Genomic DNA, 27,563 nt, shown 5'->3' with positions numbered 1-27,563 from the left:
AATATTATTTCAAACAATTATTAAAGCTAATTTTGGCTCTCGCCAAAGCCATAAATTCAACAAAAGGAAGAAGAAAAAAAAATCCTACGCATTACTACACCCTTCCTAGAGGCACTTACGAATTTTTTAAAATTGCAAAATTTTTCATCAAGTTATCGCGAAAAAGGATAAAATGTGAGATTCTATCTAACGGCGCGACTACTCGTGGATTAAATTACAAAAAGTGAGGGTCTGTGAGGGTTCAATGCTCAACATGTTTAACATGGTTTAAAAAAATAGTGCAAGAAAACAGGAAGATATAGTTTTAGAACATGAGACTCATCTAGAAGTAGTTAAATTGTCCAGAAAATAAGCAATTGGACAAAGAGCTATGCTTTGAAAGGGAAGATTTCGTGGTTTGTTTTTACGATTTTCAAGCTGTCATGATTCTACCTTAAGATGAAGTTGCCAAATTTTATTATAAATCTCGATTGAAAGTTCTAAATTTTACCACATTTGACCTATTTCAAAAACAAGGATATTGTTATTTATGACACGAGGGACTTGCAAAAAGAGGAGCAAATTAAATCGCTACTTGTGTTTATTAGCATTTGAAAACCGTTTCAGAAAATAAACAAAAACAAAATACCATATTTATACTGATAACTCTGTAGGTCATATTCTATGCATGCATAGTTAAAAAAGAGAAAAAAGAGTATTGAAAAGTGGCCCACTCTGTGTTTCTTCGGAATTGTGGGTAATTACCAAATATTAAAATAAGACAGGTAAGCCATATAATGTCTTAGAAATGAATTCTACAGACTTTATTATTTACTGAAAATGTTACTGAAAAATTTGAGTAAAAATTTTACCTTAGATAATGATAACAATAAAGTTAAGTGGAATGAAGTGATGGATGTTACGCTGTGTAAGATAGACAAAGACACCCTTTTTTACAAAACCTTACTCACATACTCACTTAATCAAAAAGAGGATTTAAAAAAATATACATTAAGTGCAAAATATTAGGAAGCAAATTAAGCCCTAATATAGAGCAACAGGAATTCCTCAGAAGAAAAAAACTTATTTAATGCTGATGTGCGATAAAGGGCAAATACATACTGTTCATGATGAGTTTTTTTTAGAAACCTACAGGTATCACCAATAAATAAGGTGCAAGCTGAAGCTGAAACATCATCCGGCGATGAAGATTAGCTACTTAAATAATTTCTAAAAAGTTTGATTTTAATTATTTTGTTCACTTTTGATCGCTGAAAAAAGTTAATTTTCGTTTTATTCTATTTTTTATAATTTAAAACCTCTTTTTAAGATCAGTTATCTCATAAGTATAACGAACAAGTGCTTCTTTTCTTCCCGAAAATTTAATGTAATCGAAAATTTTCCTTGTTAAACCGAATCTTCGAGTAAGGTTAGTCATCAGATATTTTTAAAATTATTTTTAAATATTAACAGTGAGGTAGCTACTTTACTTGAAATATATTTCTAGCAGCATTTCTATGCAACAGTGAGAAAAGTGTTTTTTTTTCAAAATGTTTGTAAAATTTTTCACAAAAATACTGTTAACTAATGTAGTACTCAGTTTACTAGTCATATTCAAAATATAGACGCAGTTCCCTGTACGATAAGAAAGTTATGAATAGTTATTCCTCTAGTAAAATACATTTTGCATGTTTTCTCAGTTCATCGCCAATTACGATATCCCACTGTTGCTTTGAGGTATCGCTATCTTGAGCATGAGCATCCTAAATCCAGTTGTCTGAATGCGCTTGATTATGTTGTCCGACCACTTTGTCGGAGGACGTCCTCGATTACGATAAGCATCGTGTCTAGCTTTCCATTCCATAATTTTTTTGTCCATCTTCCATCCTTGAATCTGGCCAAGTGTCCCGACCAGTTTCATTTAAGTGTTGTAATCATTTGAACTGCGTCTGTAACACCAGTTTTTCTCCTGACTATTGTATTTAAAACACTGTCTCTGAGGGATATATCCAGCATTGACCTCTTCATCGCTCTCTATGCCACTTGTATTTTATTGATTACTTTTTTGGTAAGGGTTGATGTTTCTCCTCGATACGTTAGATAGAACTGGGAGTAGAGATTGAGCAGAGACCTTCCTTTTCAAACATATGGGAATATAATATGAACTAAAGACTTCTCTCAGTTTACAGTAAGCTGTCCATGCCAGTACTGTTCTCCTGTTTAGCTCTGTTGTTTGATTTGTGTTTTGGAAAAATTAATTTTAAGTCTAACTCGTGTACAGGAGCTCTGAAATTCTGAAGAAAAAAAAATAAAATAAATGTTTATTCAAAGAAAAGATACAATATATACAATGGTAATACATTAAACTAATTATAATTCCCAATAAATAAACACAAAAATACCACTTGAAGCAGAATGCTTGTGCAGTGGTTAATTTGGTTTATCGACAGAAGCTGGCAGGAATGATCTACCCTATCTACAATAAGGAGTATGTCGTCTGCAGATCTCAAGTTGTTCAGAAACTCCCCATTTATATTGACTCCAATATTTACCCAATTATTGTGTCTCATAGCACTCTGTAACAAAGCGGTGAAGAGTTTAGGAGAAATGGTGTCTGCTTGCCTAATACCCCTCTTAAATGGAACTGTATTTGTGTTGCCATACATAACACATTCTCACTGCAGCTATTGCGTTATTAGATAATATATTGCGAAGAAGAGTTGTGTACCTATGATCAATAATGCACTCTGTAAGAGCTCTTAACATTGGGCTATGCTGAACTGAGTCAAAAGCTTTCTCAAAGTGTACAAATATTAATATCATAGGCTTGTTGTATTCTGTAACTTTCTCTATTAAGGATTTTATTACTTGTAGCTGGTCATTCGTTTCAAAGCCACTCCTAAATCCGGCTTGCTCTAATGGTTGGTGAAAATCCAGCTTAGTATCACTGTCTGTTAGTAATTATTTTCATACAAGAACCTAATTTTTTTTCTAGTCAGAACAAAACGTGGTGGTAGTAGTGTAATGTTTGACTAAAATATGAGATACAACGAACTTACCGTTCAAAAGTTATAGAAGGTCGGACGAACAGAAATTTCAACAAAAAAAGTCACAATTCACCCTGTGTATTAAAAAAATTGCGAGCAGACACTTTTTAACGGTCACTTGTTATTCCTCATAAGGGCCTCTATAATACTAGGTAGGACAAAATAATATTTTATCCTATAGAAACTATATATTATATAGTTTCTCATGACTTACCCTGTGTATAATGAAAATAATTATAAATTACTAGAACATTTACTTAAAAATTCCACAATCGTTTGGATATAGGATTTAAACAAAAATTTATCTTGTATTTTCCTCTTCCCTTCAGAAACAGGTGACCAAACTGACACAGCCAATTCTAGGTAAGGTGTAATATAACTTTTGTAAAATTTCAGAACAACTCTGGAAACATTTGATGAAAATCTTTTGACATAAGATATAAAGCACAATTTGCTTTACTAACGGTTTTAGCTATTTCAGAAGGCCAGTCTAACGTTCGGTTTACCAAAAACATCCAGAAATATAGATTTTTACCAAAAATATCCATATTACATGACATATATCATTCACCAATCGAATTAACTGCTAGAAGTAACTACGAAAACAGAATTAGTGCAAAAGTCCGAAAGATTTTTACAAGTATGTAACATCGAAATTATCTGCAAAAGTAAATAGTCCATTGATTATGTACTTTTGAAAGGAACTACAAGGTTAACGGGCTTTTATTATTTTATATGGTCAATGGACCTCTAAATATGAAAAATTCGCGGAGTACTATCATTTAAAAGGGTGTGTTTTTGAGAAAGGGGTGAATTAGTCCCTAAGCACAGGGTGCATTAGGGTGAGTTCTATGTACCTTTGGTACAAACACGTCTAGAGAAAAATAATTGTTCCAGATTAAATTTACTGTCACAATATCACCTATCAAAGTCAAAAATATTTTTAATTACAAAAATATATTAAAAAAAAAGGAAAAAAAACACGAAATAAAGCAATTTTGTTTTTTGCTCCATAACTTTTTTCTACGAAGATATAGGTATAGGCGTTGCTCCACAGAAAGAAAAACTACCATCCTTCCTATTTAAAATAAGTTTTGGTAAAAGTCTCCCGGATTTACACTTTACGAAATATGGTTTTTCAAATTTTTGCATGATATTTTGCAAACATTGTTCTGTATTTACATCTGCATGTACATTTTTAAGCAAGAAATAAACATTGTTCTGTAACTTTTTTCTACGCATGCATATACCATTATATACCATTCTTAGATATATACCATTCTATATACCTAAACATTGTTTTAGGTATATAGGAAAATGGTATATTTAGTAGGAAGAAAATTCAGTTACATATTTTTAAAATGGTCCATTTTAGAAGGCTAGATGACCATTTTTAAGCAAGAAATAATTTTTCAGCTTTGAAGTAGAGCGTAAGTAGAACCGTAATCCAAAATAAAACAATAAACAATATTTTAAATAAAAAAATTTTCGTCGAAAGAAACTGCTTTCTGGTTATATCCTGAATCTCCGGCTTTATAGACACGGAGACGACGAATATAGAAGAAAGTAGAAAGGACAATGGTCACGTATCTACTCCCTTTTCGTCTAGGAAAAAGTGCCGAAAAACAGTTTCGAACACTCAAAAATCTGAGTAAAGAAGAACAAGGGGGAAAGGCAGTTTTGTTTTAATTTGATTCCGAGTTGGACCACCATCTACAGATAGCTATGTCTGCATCTTATGCTTCATCAATGTAGCTATGCAGTCCCAACACTGAATCAAAAATCAAACAAGTTTGCCTTTTAAGGGAAATCACCGCGATGCAGTAATTCCACCTCTGAGAAGCAAAATAGCGACATCTCTAGTAAAACTAGGAAGACGACGAAAAGACCCAGATGCAAAGTTTACTGTAATAAAACAATGAAAATAATTGAAATAAAACAATTAACAATATTTTAAATCCAAGACTTTTCGTCGAAAGAAACTGCTTTCTGGTTACATCCTGAATCTCCGGCTTTATAAGCACGGAGACGACGAATATAGCAGAAAGTAGAAAGGACAATGGTCACGTATCTACTCCCTTTTCGTCTAGGAAAAAGTGCCGAAAACAGTTTCGAATACTCAAAAATCCGAGTAAACAAGAACAAGGGGGAAAGGCAGTTTTGTTTCAATTATATTCTTCTAATTGAAAAAACTAAAAAATTTCAAAATTTTTCCCTAACACGTTAAGCCCCGGACCATCATGACATAATTTTTCTGTCAGACCGGAACATTTTTTTAATAATTTTGAAATAAGAATGTGTATAACTATTTATTTCTATTCTAAAATAAAAACAAAATACATTTTTTAAGTAAAAAAACAGCATGTACCAACAGGGTACACACGGTCTATTTATAATTATTTTTGTAATTTGTTTTAATGTGGACCATGTGTGCCATATTGGCTCACACCAGGAAGATAATCAAATACCTTCTCCCTAAGATATTTTAAGTTTAAAAATACAAAAACAATTTATTTTTTCAAAGAACATGTATGAATATTCACAAAACACTTAACACACATATATGCGGTATTAACGGCACATGCCGGACAAAAAGTGTATACCCTTTTGGCATTCTTCATCGCTGATGCTCTTCCTTCACGGTTCGAAAAGTTCTTGTAACATGCTGAACACCTTCCCCTTTTCTCTTTCTCGTCCAACGTATGCAGAGTTGTTAAAGAGTTTTCAGAAGTTGTTAAAGAGTTTTCAGAAGTTGTTTGAGGCATTAAAAGACTTTGAACAATCTGTTCACGGAACTCAGTAATTGAGAGATGTTTGCCAGTAACAGATTTGTAGAGAACTAAAGAGTTAACAAGTGCGGTATTTGTTAGTAATTCCACAGCCAATTTACGATACCACTTCATACTTCGTCGAACAGGGGAATTATATGCAGCCTTTTGATCCGACACATCGATAAAAGATTTTGCAGAATTATAGTCAACAATGGTCGATGGTTTGGGAACAGGTCCACGTTTTGTTTGAACATCTATCATCAAAGGAATATCCTTGGTCGTTAAAAACAAAACGTCCCGTTTATCTTTCCATTTTCCGATAACAACTTTTGTATTACTCTGTAGATACTTCATGTCACCTCTTTTTAATTTTGCATTGACTACCGCTTTGGGATTGTGTTTCCTATTGGAACGTAATGTTGCGACTAAATGGGTTTTCCTATTATTTAAATCATGAGCCAAGTCAACACTCGTATAAAAATTATCAGTATATAAACTTCTGCCTGTATCTAGAAGCGGTTGCATAAGTTCCATCACCACTCTGGATGCTAACGACTTTTCAGATGGTTGCATCTCTTTTCCACCGTACACTTTAACAGCGTACGTATATCCATCTGCGACGCAAAGTTTAAACAATTTGACTCCATATGTGTGTCTTTTTCCAGGAATGTATTGCAAAAAACTAAGTCTACCACGAAATGGCACCATAGTTTCGTCAATACATAACGATTCTCTAGGAGTACACATTTTCTGAAACTTTTCATTTAGTATTTGTACAAGAGGAGAAATTTTGTAGAGTCTGTTTCCAGGTGGGCAGCTCTCGTTATCTGAAATGTGAAAGAAGTGTAATAATATTTCAAATCGACTTCTACTTATTTCACACATTTTAGAAACTTCATTTTTGTAAAGTAAATTGTTACTCCAATAATTTCTGAGTTTCGGTTTTCTGTCTAACCCCATCCAAATAATGAGAGCCAAAAATCGAAGCAATTCTTTTCTGTCAATTGGTCTCCAGTTACTCATAAGCGAATGTTTCGTTATTGACTCATTTACAATACCAGCGATTATGGTTTGTTCGGCGTATTTATTAGTTTCAGTAACCAACAAATCTTGCACTTGACGGTCGATAAACAGTAGGTAGAAATCTATTGGTTTGTGGTCTGTAAGTTTTGCGAGTTCTTCCTGATTTATTCCTGAAGTAAATGATAGTTCGAACTTATTGAGATCATCTGGATTTGGCACATCGCTCCATGTTATTTTATTTCTTGATACAACATCGTCAATAACAGCTTCCAGGCTAACGTTTGCAGATTCAGCTTTTTCTACAAAGCAAAAAAAAAGTAAACTACAAACAGAATTTGTGCATTCCTAAATAACTTACCTATCCTTCTTGTATCAGCCTCCTTTTGGATACAACTAGGACCTGCAGTTATTTTATTTCTTGATACATCGTCAATAACAGCTTCCAGGCTAACGTTTGCAGATTCAGCTTTTTCTACAAAGCAAAAAAAAAGTAAAGTACAAACCGAATTTGTGCATTCTTAAATAATTTACCTATCCTTCTTGTATCAGCCTCCTTTTGGTTAGAACTAGAACCTGCAGTAAATTCTTTGCAATTTTGTGTTTGTTTGCAAATTTTAGCTTTTTTTCTGCGAGACTCATATTCACTACTGTATGAGTCTGAAGAACCATCAGTAACATTTTCATTGTACACTGGATCGGCATCAGAATCATAAAACGTACTTTCAGACATACTACTATCACTAAAGTCACTCTCCTCAGCAAGTCTGCGAAGTTCGTCTTCCGATAGTCCTTTACGGAACATTATATTATTTTTTAGTTCCACTTTTTAACAAAAAACTGAAGAGAAAATAGTGTTAGCCTCGTTAGACGTTCGAACCGATACTGACTGAAGCATGTTAGAAATTATAACCTAACCTGTTTGTGAACACGTGGTTTAACGGACCAACCTCTGATTTTGTTTACCACAGACCGTTTACACACATTTATACATAAGAAAGCACGGCAAATGCGATCCTCGACGAGCCACGGCATTAGGAACACGACACTTCGCTGTGGCCTGATAGGTACACACAGTCCCAGATAAAACTAGAGTGTGTGCCAGTGTGGTACACATGGGGCTTAACGTGCTAATTACGGATATTTTCCCCCTTGGATATCCTGCGGATATCTTGTTTTAAAGCAGCCTTAGAATTTTTTACAGTACAACATTTTAAACAAAAAAAAATATGGTTCTTTTTATGAGCATTTTTCAGTGCGTCACAAATGATAGAAAAAAAGATTAGTCCGTGATAAATACACATTTATGACATTTATTCTAACATGACATTTTAGTTAAATCTGACAGTTGTCACATTTTATTTGCAATTTGGTATAAAAACAAATCAATTGTGTTTATTGCATTTATAAAATGGTATTTTCTTTGATTTGTATAGTCTTATAAATTGTACAGATTAAATTTTTTTATATAGAATAATATATTATATTATTAGCGCCATCAATTGACAACTAGATTAAATGTTATAAATGTCACCGATGAAGTGTAATCAGCGACGTGCTTTTTTTCTGTCACATACAATTTAATGGATTAGAGAGAAATCGAAAAACTGTGACGCACTGAAAAATGCTCATGAAAAGGACCATGCGCTTTTTTTTTATTCTACAATGTATATAACTAAATTTACAAGAAAAATAGTTATAACAAGAAATTTAAAAAATAATGGTAAAAAATATCAGAAATCATTAAAAGTATAAAAATTTAAAAAACCGTAACTTGCTTAAAATTACTTGAACAACCCTAGAGGTAATTAATTTCTCTTTCTACTAAATGAACCTTTGCATATACCTAAAAATGTGGAGAAAAAGGTACAGAACAATGTTTGCGAAATATTTAATGGAGAAAATGACCCAAAAATGCTGTACCTCTACCAAACATAATTTTAAAAAGGAAGGATGGTATTTTTTTCTGTGAAGCTATGCCTATAGCTATATCCCCGTGCACAAAGTGGCGGGGCAATAAACCAAATTGCTTTCTTTCGTGTTTTTTTTCTTTGAATATATTTTTGTAGAAAATATTTTTACTTTAAAAGGTGATATTTTGGTAGCAAATTTTACCTGGAACAATTTGTATGCAGACGTGTTTGTACCGAAAGTGCATATATCTCACACTAATTCACCCTGTGCCTAGGGACTAATTTACAACTTTCTATAAAAAACGCACCCTTTTAGATGGTAGTATTCCGGCTTTTTTTCATATTTAGAACTACGTTGACTATATGAGGTAATAAAACCCCGTTAACGTTTTAGTTCCTTTATCTCTCTTATTTTGAGCATAATTAATAGCCTATAAATATATCACTACGCATTTTTAGAAAAAGACATGAAAACTGTATACCTATTATCTTCTCGGTTTTTAAAAACCAGTCCGCTCCCGCTGTCTCCTTCACATACCGCAATACTTTCATTCTGACGACCAGCACAAATTTTATCAAAAAAATTAAATTGTTCTTCCCAGCTTTGTGGCAGCTCTTTAGCACACGTAGCGCCATCTTTGTATGGTATTCTTATCGCTTTAAGTATTTCTGAGGGCTTTTCTTCCTCAGTACGGCCCCAACCAGCTACCTGAAAATTGGTGAACGATATTAAAACTTATTTCAAATTAAGTTATTCAAACCAATTAATTATCAGTAAATCGGGAACATTTACATTGCAGTGCTAACACTTAAAAAGGAAAAACAAAAAAAAAGTATTTCACAAGATAATACACCGGTAAAATAAAATAACATACTTATATAGGATTAAGCCACAAATTTATTGTAATGAAAATTAGAATCTTAACTGCCGATTAACGTTTCGATTTACACACCGAAAATCGTTTTAAAAAATATTACTTTAAAAATTCCCAGTTTAATTTAAATATTTTTAGGAAAAACTTAGTTACGAGTGCGATTATTGCTCCAAGATAGACGGGCAGTCTATAGGAATCACTCCAGTGTCATATATATTGTATTATAAAGTTTTACTATTACTTTTATGTTATCTTCAATAACTCAATAACTTCAATAACTGGTGTATCACCTGGTGAAATATGAAGACCAAGAATGGCGCCCAACGTGAGGCACCATCAGTTACTAAAATTTTGAAATTTTGTAATCTATTAGAAAATTAAATAAATTAATATAAAATTAGCAATCCAACAACAACAAAATTTTTATCGAGTTTTACTATTATTTTATCTGATTGATTATAGACGCCAAATTTTTGATTAGATGTTTATTTTTATCTCAGGGTTCTTATTTGGTCAGAAATATCTTAGTCTTTTTTATGGTCTTCAATAATATCAGGACTGGGTAGAAGTTGGTAAATAAAAAAATGTAAATTTTTCGATACAATTAAAAGTACAGTGGAACCCCGATAAGTGGGCCCCCGATAACCCGTAAGTCCGGCTAACCCGGACAGATTTTCATCAGACAAACATTTCAACAATTCAAAATAAAAATGTATGTAATATAATATTTAAGAGATAATGTGTATTTGTGAAATTTGAATTATAAAAATGACTCGTGGCACACGGTGGCATGGCAGAGCGACGTTAGTTGACTCGAATTATCGGAAACAAGAGGCACCCGTAGTAGTATTGCTTTATTTATTTCAATCAAACTCTCTTAGCATTGTTTAAAAAAGACTAAAAGACTATTTAAAAATTTCTTTTTTAAACAATGGTCTTAGTCTTCACTCCTCTAAAATAATATAACATCGTTTCGATTGTGATTGTATTGTGTGTAGTACAGTCTTGTAAATGTGTATTTGTGTAATTTGAACTATACGATCATAAAAATGACTCACTGCACACGGCGGCATGGCAGAGCGACGTTCATTGATTGAATTATCGGAAATAACAGGCACCTGTAGTAGTATTCCTTTATTTATTTCAATCAAACTGTCTTACCATTGTTTAAAAAAGACTAAAAAACTATTTAAAAAATTATTTTTAAACAATGGTCTTAGTCTTCACTCGTCTAAAATAACATGACATCGTTCCGATTGTGACTGTATTGTGTGCAGTACAGTCTTATATTATTCGCTTCCGTTTGCTTAGGTTTGTGTTTACGTGTTTTTAGTAATTTAGATGTGTACTGTACATATACAGGGTGAGTCATGAGGAACTGTACATACTCCTACCTCGTATAAAGGCTCCTATGGGGAATAACAAATGACCATTAAAAAGTGTCTGCTCCCATTGTTTAATAATATACAGGGCGAGTTTCGCATTTTGACAGAAATTTGTATTCGCCATAATTTTTGAACGGTCAGATCGATGTGTCTCTTATTTTGGTCAATCGTTACACTATTACCACCTTATAAACTGATTTATTCAAACTAGAAAAAATCAAGTCCGGCTTCAAAAAAATTAGTTCGTTTGGGTCTTCAAAAAAATTTCACCCTGTATAAGCTTTTTGAAACTATAATATGAATTTAATAAATTAGACAAATAAGCAATTACAATGACATATTTATTTTTTCCCCACACGATTACTTATTTTTTTTATAAAAAAATCAAATTTGACTATGAATTAAAAGTTTGGTAAAGTGAAACATAGATTTAAAAAAAATAACTTTTTTTACAAAAATTAATTTTTTTTGAACAAATATTTAATTTATGTGACCACCCAATCAACTGATTTATACAAACTAGAAAAAAATCAGGCCCGGATTTAAAAAAATTAGTTCATTTTAGTCTTAGAAAAAATTTCACCCTGTATACGCTTTTTGAAAACTCTAGTATCAATTTTACAAATTAGACAAATAGGCAATTAAAATGGCGTATTTACTTTTTTCCCCACACGATTACTTATTTTTTTATTAAAAAATGAAATTTGTCAAAATCGGAATTTTACCATACAAATAAAAAAATTTAAACAACGTTTTTCTTAAAACTAAAAGTTTCACAATTTTTTTTCTATACCACGTCTAGATCTAAAACCCATAACACTGGACTCTATAGTTTAACATAGACGTGATCAAATAGATAAATTTAAAAAAATTTTACATACTTTTTGCGATTTAACTTTGCAATTAACGAATATGCACCTTTCATTTTTTAAATTCATAACTTTTATGAGAAGAAGACTGAAAGTCTACAACAATTTTCATAGTCTTCACAATGGTTAGAGATATGTGCTGTAAAAATTTCAGAAAAAAAAATAAACTGGAACAGAGTTCTAGCGAGTTAAACCGTGATTTAATTTTTTTTTATTTTTAGGTTAAAATTCCGATTTTGACAAATTTGATTTTTTAATAAAAAATTAAGTAATTGTGTGGGGAAAAAAACAAATGTGCCGTTTTAATTGCCTATTTGTCTTATTTCTAAAATTCATATTATAAATTTCAGAAAGCGTATACAGGGTGAAATTTTTTCTAAGACCAAAACGAACTAATTTTTTAAATCCGGGCGTGATTTTTTTCTAGTTTGAATAAATCAGTTGATTAGGTGGTAACATAAATTAAATATTTGTTCAAAAAAAATTAATTTTTGTAATAAAAGTTATTTTTTTAAATCTATGGTTCATTTTACCAAACTTTTAATTCATAGTCAAATTTGATTTTTTTTATGAAATATTAAGTAATCGTGTGGGGAAAAAAATAAATACGTCATTTTAATTGCTTATTTGTCTAATTTGTAAAATTTATATTATAGTTTTCAAAAAGCGTATACAGGGTGAAATTTTTTCTAAGACCAAAACGAACTGATTTTTTGAAGCCGGACCTGATTTTTTTCTAATTTGGATAAATCAGTTGATTAGGTGGTAATAGTGTAACGATTGACCAAAATAAGAGACACATCGATCTGACCGTTCAACAATTATGACTAATAAAAATTTCTGTCAAAATGCGAAACTCGCCCTGTATATTATTAAACAATGGGAGCAGACACCTTTTAATGGTCATTTGTTATTCCCCATAGGAGCCTCTATACGAGGTAGGGGTATGTACAGTTCCTCATGACTCACCCTGTATATTTCATGTTATTTCAACTATAACGTAATTTATCTGTAAGTATACCGTATTTTAATAATTTTTACCATATCCTCCGGCTAACCCGGATTTTCGATAATTAGAATCGGCCGCGGTCCCGATTAATCCGAGTTATCGAGTTTCCACTGTATAATGATAAAATTCATTGGAGAAATTTTATACATAAACAAATTATTTAGAAATCAATGCTTCTCTACATAAAAAAATTAATTGCGCAGCACTAAATTAATAGGCTTTTAAAAATGACAGAAAATTAATCCAGAAAATATTACAAATTTATCTCAATTTATTTTTTTGTTTCAAAACTTTGCCTCTGCAATATTGTTAACAGCTAAAAAAGATTAACTCTTCGTTACACTCTCTAGCGAGACTCCTCCTCTTGTTTTGTTTACAAACGGAATGTTGGTCAAAAACGTCCTAACAAACGTTCCTATCTCGTTTTGGCTGCCAAAATTTCCTTGTCTATGAATCTTCCGATAAATAAAGATGTGTTTGTACTTACAAAAACTGCAAACTTAAGTAATGCAAATTCTCCCAGTCAGCAAACCTAAATAATGCAAATTCTCCCAGTCAGCATTCATAGACCAGTATAGTTACAACTTTGATTTAAACCCTTTCTCACCAATTAACTTTTTACACTGTTCAAAAGCCACCGGCACTAAATTTCTTCTCTTGTATTCAATGTTCCTTCTTCTTAAGTCGAACACCAGATACCCCTTATTTCGGCTTATCAAACAAGGCGTCTCCTCGCACTATTTTTTAACCCAATCAGATATCAATCCTTCACATACCAATCAAAAAATCCTAATTCTCCAAATTTACATTCAAATATTTCCCATATTTTAGTAATGGTAGAGGAGACTAAGCGTAGATTTTTGCAGATTATCACATAGGGAGAAACCTTGTACCATGTAAATATACCTCTACCATAAATTGGCTCCTAATACAGGGGAGTTTGCTAAGGGGGGATCCGAAAAAAAATCTATCCTTAGAAAAACTCGAAATCGTCAAATTAAGATAAATTGAGATAAGTGCGTGCAAAACAGTAGATATTTCAAAAATCTGACGATGGCGAGTAACAAAGTTACACAAAAAAGTGAATATTGGACGAAATGAACGTCAGATCGAAAAACTTAAAAATACCTGTTCAATCTTTTTCAAAAATCTATCGAATGATGCCAAACACGACCGCCACAGAGAGGGGTGGGGGATAAATTTAAATACGAACCCCGCGATAATTCGCGAAATGAACCATCAGATCTAAAAACTGAAAAATACGCATGTTCAATATTTACTAGTACAGAATAGCACTGAATTTACTAGTAGAGAAATAAAAAGTAGAATTGCCAAAGCAAGAACAAGTTTTATGAAATTTAAGAAAATCCTGTGCAGTCATGATCTAAATTTGGAACTTCGCATAAGAATGGTTCGATGTTATATATCCCCAGTACTAATTATTTACGGGGTTGAAGCATGGACCCTGGCAGAATCGCTTTTAAAAAACCTAGAAGCATTTGAGATGTGGGTCTACAGTCGTATTCTGAAGATCAGTTGGGTAAAAAAGTTACAACCGAAAGGGTTTTGCAACGTTTGAATAAAAGTTTCGAAGTAGTGAACACGGTTAAAAGGCGCAAATTGGAATACTTTGGTCATATAATGCTTCACCCAGAAAAATATGACATACTCCACCTTGTTATGCAAGGTAAAATAATGGGAAAAAGAAGAGTGGGCCGCCGTACAACTTCTTGGCTTAAAAACCTACGCCAATGATTTGGGAAAACTAGCGTTGAACTATTTCGTGCGGCTGTAAATAAGACAGTGATTGTTAATATGCTGGGAAACATGAGAGCCAACGATCGACAAGCGATCTCGGCCCCTTAAGGAGAAGAAGAATATTTTTTAAAAATCTATCGAATGACACCAAACACGACCCCCAAAGAGGTGGGATGGGGGGTTACTTTAAAATCTTAAATGGAAGCCCCATTTTTTTATTACAGATTTGGATTGATTACGTAAAAATAGGTTTCTTTCATTCCAGATATTTTTTCGAATTATGGATAGATGGTGCTATAATTGAAAAAAATTATTATTGAAAATGAGAAACTAAATTAAAAAAATGGAAAGTCCCCCACTTTAAGGAAAACTTACATTAAGTTTTTTTGGTTATAGGACGTACTCTTCACAACCCAATAGATTTCCATAACGCTCGAGTAACTGAAAATTTAGTATACTGTCCTCCCCCACTATAAAATCCATATGAGATAATAGAACAATATCAAACAATTTCAAATTCTTGAAAGCAGGTACCCGTGATGTTTTTCAACGAAACCAAGATTGCTTTATGTTACATTTCTTAAAGAATAAACGCCATACCGATGTTCCTGGACGAGTACTCTTTATTTAATTACTATTTTAAATATTTAAAAATTTTTAAATGAATAATGACGCAACTGTAGATATGGTTAAAAATGGGGTATTAAATTAAGATAATGCAATTAAAATCAATAGGAATTAAAATAAAAGTCATCATTGTAAGAATAAATGCCATACCGATGCACCTGGATGATTACTCCTCTGTTTTTTTTTTTCACTTATGTGCAGAATTAACCAATTACACAACCTTGTTTTCTAACGTTTTCAGCAAAGACTTCTCTTGTGGTCTCTGGTCTCATTGTAGCTTCCCCTTATGATGTCTTAGAATGTGTGTTAGTTTAGTATTTCTAAACACTTACCTCTCCGATTTGATAATTAGTTAAATATATATTATTCATATTATCAATACATGCTGGCTGAACCACTACATCAAGTTTGAAGAGCTCTTGGGTAATGAGTATAGCCACATCAGCGACGTATCTTTGACTTTCCCCTCTATATCCCTCATGAACAATTAGTTTAGAAATCTAAAACGTACATATCAGTAAGTTATTTTTATTATATTGCTGTAACTAAATTTTCTCTTATAAAAAGAAAAAAGCTCTTCTATTTCCGCAAAAAAAAAACAAGAAAAGACTGAAGATGTTTACAGAACATTAGAAATCTTAATAAGGAACAAGTAAGTTTGTCGGCAAGGAACACTGTTTGAGGCTTCTTATTGAAAACGGACGTGTGACATTTTTATGATAGGAACATCTGAAAAAAAAATTATAGTGAAATTTGTGTACCCCATAAAAAATTTTATGGGGGTTTTGTTCCCTTAAACCCCCCCAAACTTTTGTGTACGTTCCAATTAAATTATCATTGTGGTACAATTAGTTAAACACAATGTATTAAAACTTTTTTGCCTCCTAGTACATTTTCGAAAAGTTAGTTTTTTTGAGATATTATGAATATTTTGTCAAATCCACCACATATTTGTGTACTGTTACGTACGATTTTAGAGACTAGACAATATAATATGAAAATTTATTTATAAATTACAGTTTGAGGTATACTTTGAACCATATTAAAAAAGAAGCCACATCTCGATAAAAGGTGCCTAATCTGAAAAATACTAGGAGGTAAAAAAGTTTCAAAAACACTGTGTTTAACTAATGGTACAGTAATAATAGTTTAATTACAACGTACACAAACATTTGGAGGGTTTAAAAGCACAAAACCCCCATAAAATTTTTATGTAAACATATTAAAAAAGAAGCCGCACCTCGATTAAAACTGGTTTATCGAAAAAGTACTAAGAGGCAAAAAAGTTTTAAAAACATTGTGTTTAACTAATGGTACTACCAAAATAATTTAATTGCGAAGCACATAAAAGTTTGGGGGGGTTTAAGAGAACAAAACCCCCATAAATGTTTTATGGGCTACACAAATTTCAATATAATTTCTTTTTAGGATGCTCATACCTTAAGAATGCCACATGTCCATTTTTATTAAAAAATCTCTAATAGTTTTCGACATATCGGAAAAAATCGATATTCATTTTGTAATTTCAAAGGGCTGTAACTTTTTTTGTGTGCGTATTTGTACTAAGGTAAGTTAGGTTTAATAGAACTAATTTTGGTCCCAGAATATGTGATTTAATTTATGACCTGTATTTTTTTACACCCTTTATAATCAGAGAATACAGTAAGCGAATGAGATTAGAGATTAACATGTTGACGGACAGAACGTCTGCAGACAACTAATTTCCACTGATAGAATGTGACACAACGTCTAGAGACGTTGCATTTTTCCTTATTCTACTCTGCAAAATACATAGTGTCACAACACTTGCTTATACATTTGACGCAATGCCGTCAACATGATAATACCAAAAATACCAAATTCATGATCATCTTCAGAAACTTGGATGCACTTGGAGGCTTCAACATAGCACTGAATACCAAGTCCATTGAAAGAGTGAGTAAATTTAAATACTTGGGAACTTGGCTTTTTGAAGACTGGGCATCGGACAACGAAGTATAATGTCGCATTGAGGAAGCTTGACAAGCTTTCGTAAAATTCAATTAGGCACTGACCTCTTTAGAGTTCGATCTTCAACTAAGACTAAGGTTCACTAAGTGCTACGTATGGTCGGTGCTGCTATATGGCGTAGAGCGCTGGACACTCAAAACCAGGGATATAAACAGATCAGAAGCCTTCGAAATGTGGCTTTATCATCGTGTCCCAAAGATGCCGTGGACGGCAAAAGTCACAAATATTCACAAATATAAAGACTATTTCGAAACCATCAAGCAAAGGAAAACGGCGTATCTGGGTCACATCATGCGAAATGAAAAATACCAGTTACTTCAACTTAATATCGAGGGTAAATTAAAGGCAAAAGAGGAATAGGATGCAACAAAAATTCCTGCACAGAAACATAAGGCAATGGACAGGTATTAACGACACACATGCTCTGATACACATTGCAAGAAACAGAGAGTTAATCAAAAATGTGATCGCTATCATCCATTAGTGGATTTGCATCTGACGTAGAAGAATAATCCATCAGCCAACTAGGCAAAAAGCTAATCTATATATTTTAGATCTTACCCTTCTATACTGTGCATTTACATCTCGTTTATCTCCAAAGGCATTGTAAACTTTTCCAGCAGCAACTTGAAATTTGTTTTTATCCAGAGCTTTACCATAAGTATTCGTAACACAGTGAGCAGCTGAATAAAGATAATTGTTTTACATTAACATTATACCGGGTGTCCACTTATATTTTCCCCCATTTTAACTGCCTATAACTTCTAAACGGCTCAAGATAGAAATATGCGGTTTTCGCTGAAATGTTTTATTTTAGTAAAAGTTTTGTCTGAATGGACTGAATTTTTTATATCGCTTTCAAATACGAAAAAAAAAATGGCGGATTTTTGAAAAAAACGTTGTTGACTTTTTTAATGGAACACCCGGTATATTTTTCTGTAAATTGAAAGAAAGATCATTCAGCTATCCAGAGATATAAAGTTTTTTAAAATCGGTTGTCAAATAACTGAGTAGGATAGGTAAATAACCGTTTTTTCAAGTTTTTAGGTAAATGATCATTTTTTATGTGGCTTTTAAACAAAAATGGCGGATTTTTTAAAGAAACGTTGTTGACTTTTTTTATTGAAACACCCAGTATAGTTTTGTAGCTTGAAAAAGCGGTCATCTACTTATCCAGCGATATTAAACTTTTTAAAATCGGTTGTCAAATGACTGAGCAAATAATTTTTTAAATGAAAGATGCAATGTGGAAATCACATAACATAATATCATTTTGCTTAGTTATGTTATTTAGGTATGTGATATCCACGTTGCACCGCTTATTTTAAAAATTAATTACTCAGTGATTTGACAACGGATTTTGAAAAACTTTATATCGCTGGATAGGTGAATGACCTTTCTTTCACTTTACAAAAAAATATACTGGGTATTCCATTAAAAAAAGACAACAACGTTTTTTTCAAAAATCCGCCATTTTTCTTTTCGTATTTGAAAGCGATATAAAAAATTCAATCCATTCAGACAAAACTTTTACTAAAATAAAACATTTTATCGAAAACCGCATATTTCTATTTTAAGCCGTTTAGAAGTTATAGGCAGTTAAAATGGGGGAAAATATAAGTGGACACCCGGTATTTAAAAATCTATTAAATTTTAAGTTTAACCCGGGAACACTATTCTGTCTCGTAAGCAGTCGCGCGTTAGATTAAATCTAACAATCCGAGTTTAAAACAAAATTTTATTTTAGAATATTTTTATTTAATTGTTATTTTAAAAATATTTATTTCTAACAACTGAAAACCAATTGGTTCTCAACAAAGCCATAAATTCGACAAAAAAAATAAATTTCTTTTAATTAAAAAAATGCTTCGCATTACTACAATCTTCCTCGAGGCATTTACGAGTGGAAAGTAATGCTGCAAAATTTTTCATCAAGTTATCACGGAAAAGGATAACATGTTTTTTAAAAGGAAAAGGAATAATAGTATATTACTTTATGAGGCGGAGAAGCATGACTTTTCTTGACGCGCCCGATAATACGCGCCGAACGAAGTGAGGCGCGTAATATAGGGCGCGTCAAGAAAGTTGCTTCTTTGCCGAATAAAGTATACTATTTTTTCTTCAAACGTAGCAATTTTTAACCATAAATAGTACAATTCATACGCTATTTTTACTCGAAATTAACTGTGACAACTATCAAAGTCATCTAGATGTTAGAAATTAAAATAATTAAGTCATGATTCGCCAACATCGGGAATGATTGCTGAAAGTTGTGCTCGACCATCAGTATCATCAACAATTACCAATGCGTATCAAGAGTCGGGAACATTTTTGCACGGTTTCAATTTTGAAAATGCCTCATTAACTAATTGTACTTTTAATATTACTATAAATAAAAATGATGTTTAATTGTTGTTAATGACATTTGTATTGTTGCTTTGTGACATGTTTCATATTGTTGCCATGACAAAACTTTCCCTCCGCCGTAAAGAAATGGGAAAAAAAACTGCTGCCGGCGGAGACATCAAACTTTGACAGGATAAAGTTAGATAAGTAATGTCATCATTATTTGACGTTTGAAGAAAAAATATTTTTCCTAACGACGCGACTGCTCCCTGGTTAATATCAATTAAGTTTCAATAAAAATACAAACCGGTTATGACAACTCTTCTACTTATTAAAGTGCCTCCACATATATTTTCATAACTTGTTCCTAAAGTCTGATACAGCGCTACAACCCATGGGAATTCAAAATCTTTGACTTCTCTACCACCCCAAGCATACGCAGCTATTGCTGTATTCACTTTCTTTCCACAAACTAACAAAAAAAATACAATTAAATAGTTATAAACAATAATAGACCTGGATCCCGCGTAAGAAAGAAAAGTTGATTAATAGCAAGCTGAAAATTTGTTAATAGCTTAACGGTGTCTAGTCGGACAAACATTGATGCACGGGAACACTGGAACAGGGGAAGTTTTAACGGTGGAGCATGATAAACGTGTCATCCTGACAAGTTTATGACGGTGAAAAATAGCAAGTTGTTTTTAAATTTATTCAATAGCCAACGTTATATAATATATGAAAAAATGTTTGTCCGACAAAAAGGTTGGGCATTTTAACGAGTCCGACACGTAGAACATGTCACATCACAGGAACTATGTTGGTGATGAATAGCAGTCTGATTTTTGCATGAGAGTTTAATGAAAGGTTAAAAAAGCAATCGGAAGTTCTGCCGGACACAACTAATGGTAAATTTTCCTAGTCGAACATTCTAAATATGTAAGATATAGACAAAAATGTTGGTGATAAATAGCAAGCTAATTTTGATTTGTTTATGTACAAATTATATTTTGTAACGCAAAAAGTCATATGTCGGACAAAAAGTTTGTGTAAATCGAAGGAAATAAATAAAAAACATTTTTTCAGAATGACTTAGTCATATATTGATAAAGCTATTTTAGTTGTATATTATTATTTATATTCACATATTTGCATGTGCATATATATACATGCACACTCCAAAAACAGTGAGGTAAGTATCAATGCATGTATATATTGCAAAACAATTATTTTTTTGGGTGGAGTTTGTTCTAGATATTCTCAAAATGACAATAAAAAATATCAAGGAACTTGTGAAAGCAATCTTTTAGGGTTTTCTAATTAGGCGCATCAGAAAGACGGAAAATTTCCTACAAAAAACGCTGTATACATTTTTTTCCATACTCAAATCTTAACCCTGTAAACGACATTAAAAAATGTGAAGGGTCTAAAACTTCGGTGCTTATAAGAATAGACATTGTCAAAGCCATTAATAAAAAAAAAAGAATAGATATAAATATGACACATTATTCTTAGAAGTATGTATTAGAAGGCTGCATTTGTCAGTGTGACACTTTGTGCTATACAAAGTAGTATTAGAAAGTACATGATCTCTGAGTTTCTGTTTGCCACGTGTGTTGGAAATTAAAATTTATATTAACTATGGAGTGTTTTTGTGTCTATTTTTGAGTGTCAACAGTTTAAATTTTAAGTCGCCAAATCAAAAGTGAAACCATTCAACGGAACATTTTTGAGTAATTTTCGAACATTTTACAAAGTTAGTAAAATACTTGGTCATGAATTCAATGAGGTTCAGTTGCCAGATCATTGTGAAAATTCTATTGAATATCATTCTTCGTGCTATATTGCTTTGCTTTATTGAAAAAGGGTACCTAAATAAATTATTACTAAAATTGTATAACGTAATTTTTCTCAACTTTCTACAAATGAAATATTAATGAAATTAATGTGTCACATGGCTAGTAATAATTTGCTGCCAAAATAAATCGATTAGTTTAAATTTGAAGTTACGCTTGCAATTTATTATGAATTATTGTCAAAAGTGACAGTTTTTCTTAAATGAAAATGTATTCATAGACATAAGGGTAGACAGGGAATACAGTGCAAAAAGTCGATCGGTGGTCTATCTATCTCTTTTAACCAAGCGATCCCGAGCATGTGGCAGACAAAGATAGCTAGACCACTCAATCCATAATATAATTTGCCTGATCTACTATAAATGTATTACAGTGAGGTATCTAAATGATGTTAAGAAAAATCGAAAGATATCGATTGTAATTGATTGCAGGTATTTTTGACATAGAATAATCACCCCTTATTGAAATTTTAAAAATTATTTTTTTAAATTGTCGGACTACAAAATCTACCCCTTATTTTTTTCCGACAACAGTCATTCTTGGTAAGGAATAATTTACTTAATTAAATTTCGTCTTTGTCGGAAAGCTATTTATCACCAGCATTTTTGTCTATATCTTACCTGTTTAGAATGTCCGACTACGAAAACTTCCCATTAAGTTTGTCGGACAGAACTTCCAATTGCTTTTTTAACCTTTCATTAACCTCTCATGCAAAAATCAGACTGCTATTCACCACCAACATAATTCATGTGATGTGACATGTTCTACGTGTCGGACTCATTAAAATGCCCAGCATTTTTGTCGGACAAACATTTTCTCCTATATTACATAACGTTGGCTATCGAATAAACTTAAAAACAACTTGCTATTTTTCACAATCATAAACTTGTCAGGACGACACGTTTATCATGCTCCACAGTTAAAACTTCCCCTGTTCCAGTGTTCCCGTGCATCAAAGTTTGTCCGACTAGACACCGTTAAGCTATTAACAAATTTTCAGCTTGCTATTAATCAACTTTTCTTACGCGGGATCCAGGTCTGTAACAACTTAATTATTCTATTTAAAAATTACAACTAATAGAGATGTATACTATGTAATTATTTCCAGTAACCAAAGCTAAAAAAGTCAAAACGGTAACAGGTGTATGTTCACAAAAATTGATAGTGTGTAAAAAATATTTTTTAAATCATCTAAGTACTTTGGGCATAGCGTGATTCCATCATCAGAGCTTCCTCTAAAAAACAGTAAGTTAAGAGAGTTTTCCATAAAATACGAAGATTAAAAAACTCAAGTCTTATACGTATAAAACCTCATAGAATATTAATTGTTGACAAACAATATATATTAAAATTAAATTGATACAGGTCTAGGCCTGTGATCTATAGTCAATTGAAATGTTACATTTAGGGTTGCATTTTCTAGAGGACCTAATTTTATTATTTTAATTTGCAGCGGGGACAGTAGAAGCTTAAGTTCAAGTTTTTGGGGTCGTCACCCTTATCCCCCGGCCGCCATATTGGAAAGAGATATGTAAAGGGTTTTCGCGCTGTATCTTGTAAATTAGCAATCTTACAGAACATTTAATTGAACATAAAATGTAGCAAATTAAATTTTCTATAAATATCTTATTTATTTCTATTAAAAATGTAGCAAGTTCTTTTTGAAACTTACAATTTTTTTTTCAGTTCATTTTACAATAAAATGACATTATAGCAATTTTGTAGAAGGGTTCACGAACAATTTTCACTAAAAATTTGTTTAATTTTATTTATTTATCTAGGTTTTACAGTGCTCCAAACTTGACCATATTCTCGAATGCTCGTAGGGATACAATAAAAACAAAATGTTAAATGTTGGATTAATGGCTTAATTTTCTATCGTATATTTTTTTATTAATAAAATTTATTATGATCGTAACATTCCTATGCTATTATTTATTTATACCTTTCTCCCCACTACAAAACTTGGAATCCTAAGCATGTAGAAAAGGTCCAAGTATTTGTTTGCGGACAAATCGTCCGGAAGAATGACGTACGGGAGATACGGGAAATTGCTAAAGCGCTATATATGAATTATTGCCATTAAAGTCAAGAAAGAAGTATGAATTGGTCTACGAATTATTTCAAAAATGGAAAAATGATAAAAATACATACTATAAATGAAGAAGTCATTCTTGCATATCTAATAGGCCGGGCCGAAAAAGGGCAAAAAAAAATTTTTTGGGAAATTTTAAACGGGCTAATAAAAAAAGTTGTGTATGGTAGTCCTAATACGTATATGTATACGTGTATGGTATACGTTTGTATACCAAGCATAGGCCGAATTAAAATATTTTTGACCGGGCCCCCGGGGGCCTAAAAATAAATATTTTTTTTTTTTGCTTTATTTTTGGGGCGGGCTAGTGTCTAAAATATTAATATCGATGCCACTATCTCATTATATAATTGTCATCATGATTTAAAAAAATTTAACCAGCCCCCAGGACTAAAAATATAAGAGAGGGGTAAACAATTCATATTTATTTACTATTTTTGCGCTGTGAAATGTGCAGCTCTTTGCTTGAATTATTATTCGGCACGAAAGGCTGTTACATTGAACTATTATGGACATATTTAACATTATTTTGTATATTATTATTTATTTAACCCAGAACTCATCATGATGAGGTAGCTGCATGGCGAGTTCCACCCGCCCACTATGAGATGTATGTAATCTTCTGCATCGAAATTGATTTAGGGATTTGGGATACTATGAAAACGCAACTTTTATACCAGCCTTCCTATATTTTAAAATTTTTCTGACAGCAACCTCTCTAATACGTTAACGTGAATCTGTTAACATACAAATTTGAATGACTTCCGGGTGTGCAAATTAAGCATTGTCTTGAATAACTTTATTGATAATTGGTGAGACATTACTCGGAAAATCTCTCGAGGCCTGTATTAATTTCCATAGATGCCTGGCACCATATTTTAATCTTGGCTGAGTTTTTATCTCAAACCTCATACGAGAATATACTTGTCTTGTAATTCAAACTCAGCTAAAATCTTTAAGCTTTCACAAGGATCAGTTGTAGCTACAAAAACTCTAAGAATGCGGTTCGCTGTCGTGAACCAACGTGTTTGTGCCATCTTCTCTGGACTTCTCTCTGCCAAACTTTGAGAACATATTCCATCTCAAATTATTATTATTATAATAATTGGAGAAAACTATTTAATTATATAGTATAGTTTGAATAAATACTGTTGATGTGGACTTAGATCATTTTTGTTTACAAGAGGCAGGATAGCTTCTATGGGTTTAAATTTACTAACAGTCATTTTTTCGCAATTGGGAAGAGGGGATCCAATCAGCTCAGAATATGAATAGGGACCTTTTGTGCGGGCATCTAGTTTTTGCAGCAAATATTGCAAGGCAAGTTCAGTAGCGTGCAACGGGCATACATTTCACTGTAATGGTTTATGCACTCGCCTTTCTATAATTCCAATGATTCCACCTTCCAGCCGTATTGACATTTGTACCATCACATCCCATAACACTTAAACTGCTTAGATCTATATTATGGCTTTGTAAATAATAATAGATATTCCTTCGACAATATCTATGACACGAGACTGGCTAAGAGCTAAGTACCCAAAATATAAATTACCGGGTCCTTCGATTAAAGCTATTATGGTCTTCGGTTTTCATAATTCGTCTCGCGTTTCCGAAGACCATGGTTTGATATTTTCTTTCATCACAGTATAGCCCTTCAATTGACTTGTTTAAATTTTTATTCTCGCGCTGGAGTTGCCGTCTGTTTTCCTTAACTCCTCTCCGAATTTTATTTTTGTCGATGACTAGCGTTGTATTATCTTTGAAAATTTAGTTTTAATCTTCTAAAACGGTATTTAAAAGCTTAAGTATTTTTTCCTGTGGACTGTATTATCTTTGTTTCGCTTAACAATAGAATATGACAACAGAAGCTTTTTTAATAGCCCCTAGCATTTTTTTTAACAAAATAAAAATTCTTTAAGGGCCTGGGGGCCCGGTTAATTACTTTTTAAACCGGCCCAAATTTGATATAGGATTATATAAATAGTATTTCCAACTTTTAGCCACTAGCCTTGTACAAGTATTTGAAAAAAAAAATTTTGACCCAAAAAAAAATTTTAAGGGCCGGGGGCCCGGTTAATTATTTTTTAAACCGGCCCAAATTTGGTATAGCATTATATAAATACTAGTCACAACTTTTGGCAACTAGCCGTATAGAAAAAGGAGAAAAAAATTTTTTCGGCCCGGCCTAATATCTAATGGAAAAATCTAATAATTTTTATAATTGTGCTATTAATATTCATAAATAGATTTTTCTAATGTTGAATTCACGAGAGTAACTTTAAACTGTTTAATAAAAGTTCATAAGATAAGTTTGTCCATGTATTCTTTTTAAAATAAAAAACGGCTGCAGAAAAAATATTGTACCTAACACGATCCAAAAGTGATTTTACGAGACTAGCAGGATTCCAGGACTCGCCTATGGCTCGCCCTGGACACTGCCTACTCGTCTCGTAAAATATCACTTTCGGAACTGGTTACGTAAATTACTATTGTTTAAACAAATAAAAATTTTTTTACCGGACGGCGGACTGAACTGTTTCAGCGGCTGTGATTTCACTCCAGAACATCATACTCGCCACAGAATGTCATCTTTTTTTTTATATTCCATTGATGAAATGAAGACTATTTAATTTAACAAAGATAGTTTAAATAAAAAAACTTTCATTTCATCTTTCAAATGAGACATATTGCTGATAGAGCGTTAAAAGGTCTACAATATAGTAAAAAATATGTAGTTTTATTTTGTTATACATAAATAAATTGATGTTCTGAAGCGAAATCAGAGCCGCTGAAACCGTGCTGTAAAAAACTTAAAAAAAATTTAAATTTTTTTAAGCAAATATTCATTCATTCATTCATTCATTCATTCATTTATTTTAACAAGCATTCAAATGAGAATATTTGTATTTATAACATTAAAAGATACACGTGTGTTACGTTTTTCTAAAAAAAATCTACAACATAGGAGAAAATAGTTAATTTTGTTATAAATAAATTAATTTAATATAACAAAACTAAAGCATAGTTGGGATTTCATAGTAGGTTATTTATGGTAGGGGAGCCCAAGCGGGGATTTTTGCAGTTACTCGAGCGCGCCAGATTATTACATGGGGAGAAACCTTGTGTGACACTATTTAGTCCGCTCACGAATTGGCCTATTTCTTCCCGAAGCTTCTCGGCGTTACGAGACAATACCATTCCTATCCACGGCGTTCGAGACTACCGCTGCCGAAGTATATATAGAACCGAGATTCGAGCACAGGCCAGTCATTCATTCATCGAAGCGCGTCGCGTAATTTATTGTGTTCGAATCGAAGATATGAAATGTATTTATTAGTAATCGGAATTATTATGTTTAGTTAATTAAATCATAAATTTGAGTTTGTAAAGAAATTAGATGTGTTAGTTGGTGTTATTTGTAATTATTAAATAAATAAGTGATGTAAATAAAATAATATAAGTAAGTCTTCCTTTATTTAAATTAAACTTAGTGCCTAAAGATATAAATAAATAAAATAGTAGAGTCAATCGCGTAACAAATGGTGCAGAAGTGAGGATACTTAAAATAAATAAAATATAAATCGTAATAAATAATGTGTGTGATCATGTCTACCTTGTTTAAGCTAAAAATTGCAGACCTGAGACTTGAATGGGAAGAAAGGGACCTGAGTTCTACTGGGAAAAAGGTTGATCTAGTCGAACGTCTAAAGAACGCTCTTCAGGAAGAGGGTCAAGATCCAGAAACCTATTTGTTTGAAAACAATCATGCTGCTTTAATTTTGTCAATAACATCGTTAGGGAGCAAAGTTTCTAGTGAAATGTCCCAAGTTTCTACAGACATTACATCATTAGAGAAAAAGGTTTCTGGTGAAATCTCCCAAGTTTCCTCGGATGTTTTGAAAGTTTCGACAGACATTACATCGCTAGAGAACAAAGTTTCGACAGACATTACATCGTTAGAGAACAAAGTCTCGATAGACATTACATCGTTAGAACATAGAGT

The 27,563-nt window shown here is 32.3% G+C and overlaps 2 protein-coding genes across 4 annotated transcripts in view; both read right to left on the bottom strand.

The window, feature by feature from the left end:
- Nucleotides 1-27,563, bottom strand: part of LOC126885068 (uncharacterized) — a 205,823-nt gene that overhangs the window by 101,848 nt on the left and 76,412 nt on the right. For 2 of the 3 annotated variants that reach the window (XM_050651498.1, XM_050651500.1), the window contains exons 5-8: nt 19,917-20,081; nt 17,825-17,946; nt 15,586-15,753; nt 9,213-9,439 (exon numbers count right to left, since the gene is read on the bottom strand). In XM_050651498.1, the coding sequence (XP_050507455.1) occupies nt 9,213-9,439; nt 15,586-15,753; nt 17,825-17,946; nt 19,917-20,081 (682 nt within the window). The remainder of the gene's footprint in view (nt 1-9,212; nt 9,440-15,585; nt 15,754-17,824; nt 17,947-19,916; nt 20,082-27,563) is intronic. The other variant, XM_050651499.1, reaches the window with a different exon arrangement.
- On the bottom strand, nt 1,728-9,190 carry LOC126885069 (piggyBac transposable element-derived protein 4-like). The gene is made up of 3 exons (XM_050651501.1): nt 7,352-9,190; nt 7,179-7,292; nt 1,728-7,119 (listed from the first exon to the last, which is right to left on the bottom strand). The coding sequence occupies exons 1-3, from the start codon at nt 7,620-7,622 to the stop codon at nt 5,537-5,539; spliced, it is 1,968 nt and encodes a 655-aa protein (XP_050507458.1). The 5' UTR covers nt 7,623-9,190; the 3' UTR covers nt 1,728-5,536.

This window comes from Diabrotica virgifera, chromosome 5, assembly GCF_917563875.1.
Source record: "Diabrotica virgifera virgifera chromosome 5, PGI_DIABVI_V3a".
In the NCBI taxonomy this organism is placed as follows: domain Eukaryota; kingdom Metazoa; phylum Arthropoda; class Insecta; order Coleoptera; family Chrysomelidae; genus Diabrotica; species Diabrotica virgifera.
This window is presented reverse-complemented; position numbering and strand designations above follow the sequence as displayed.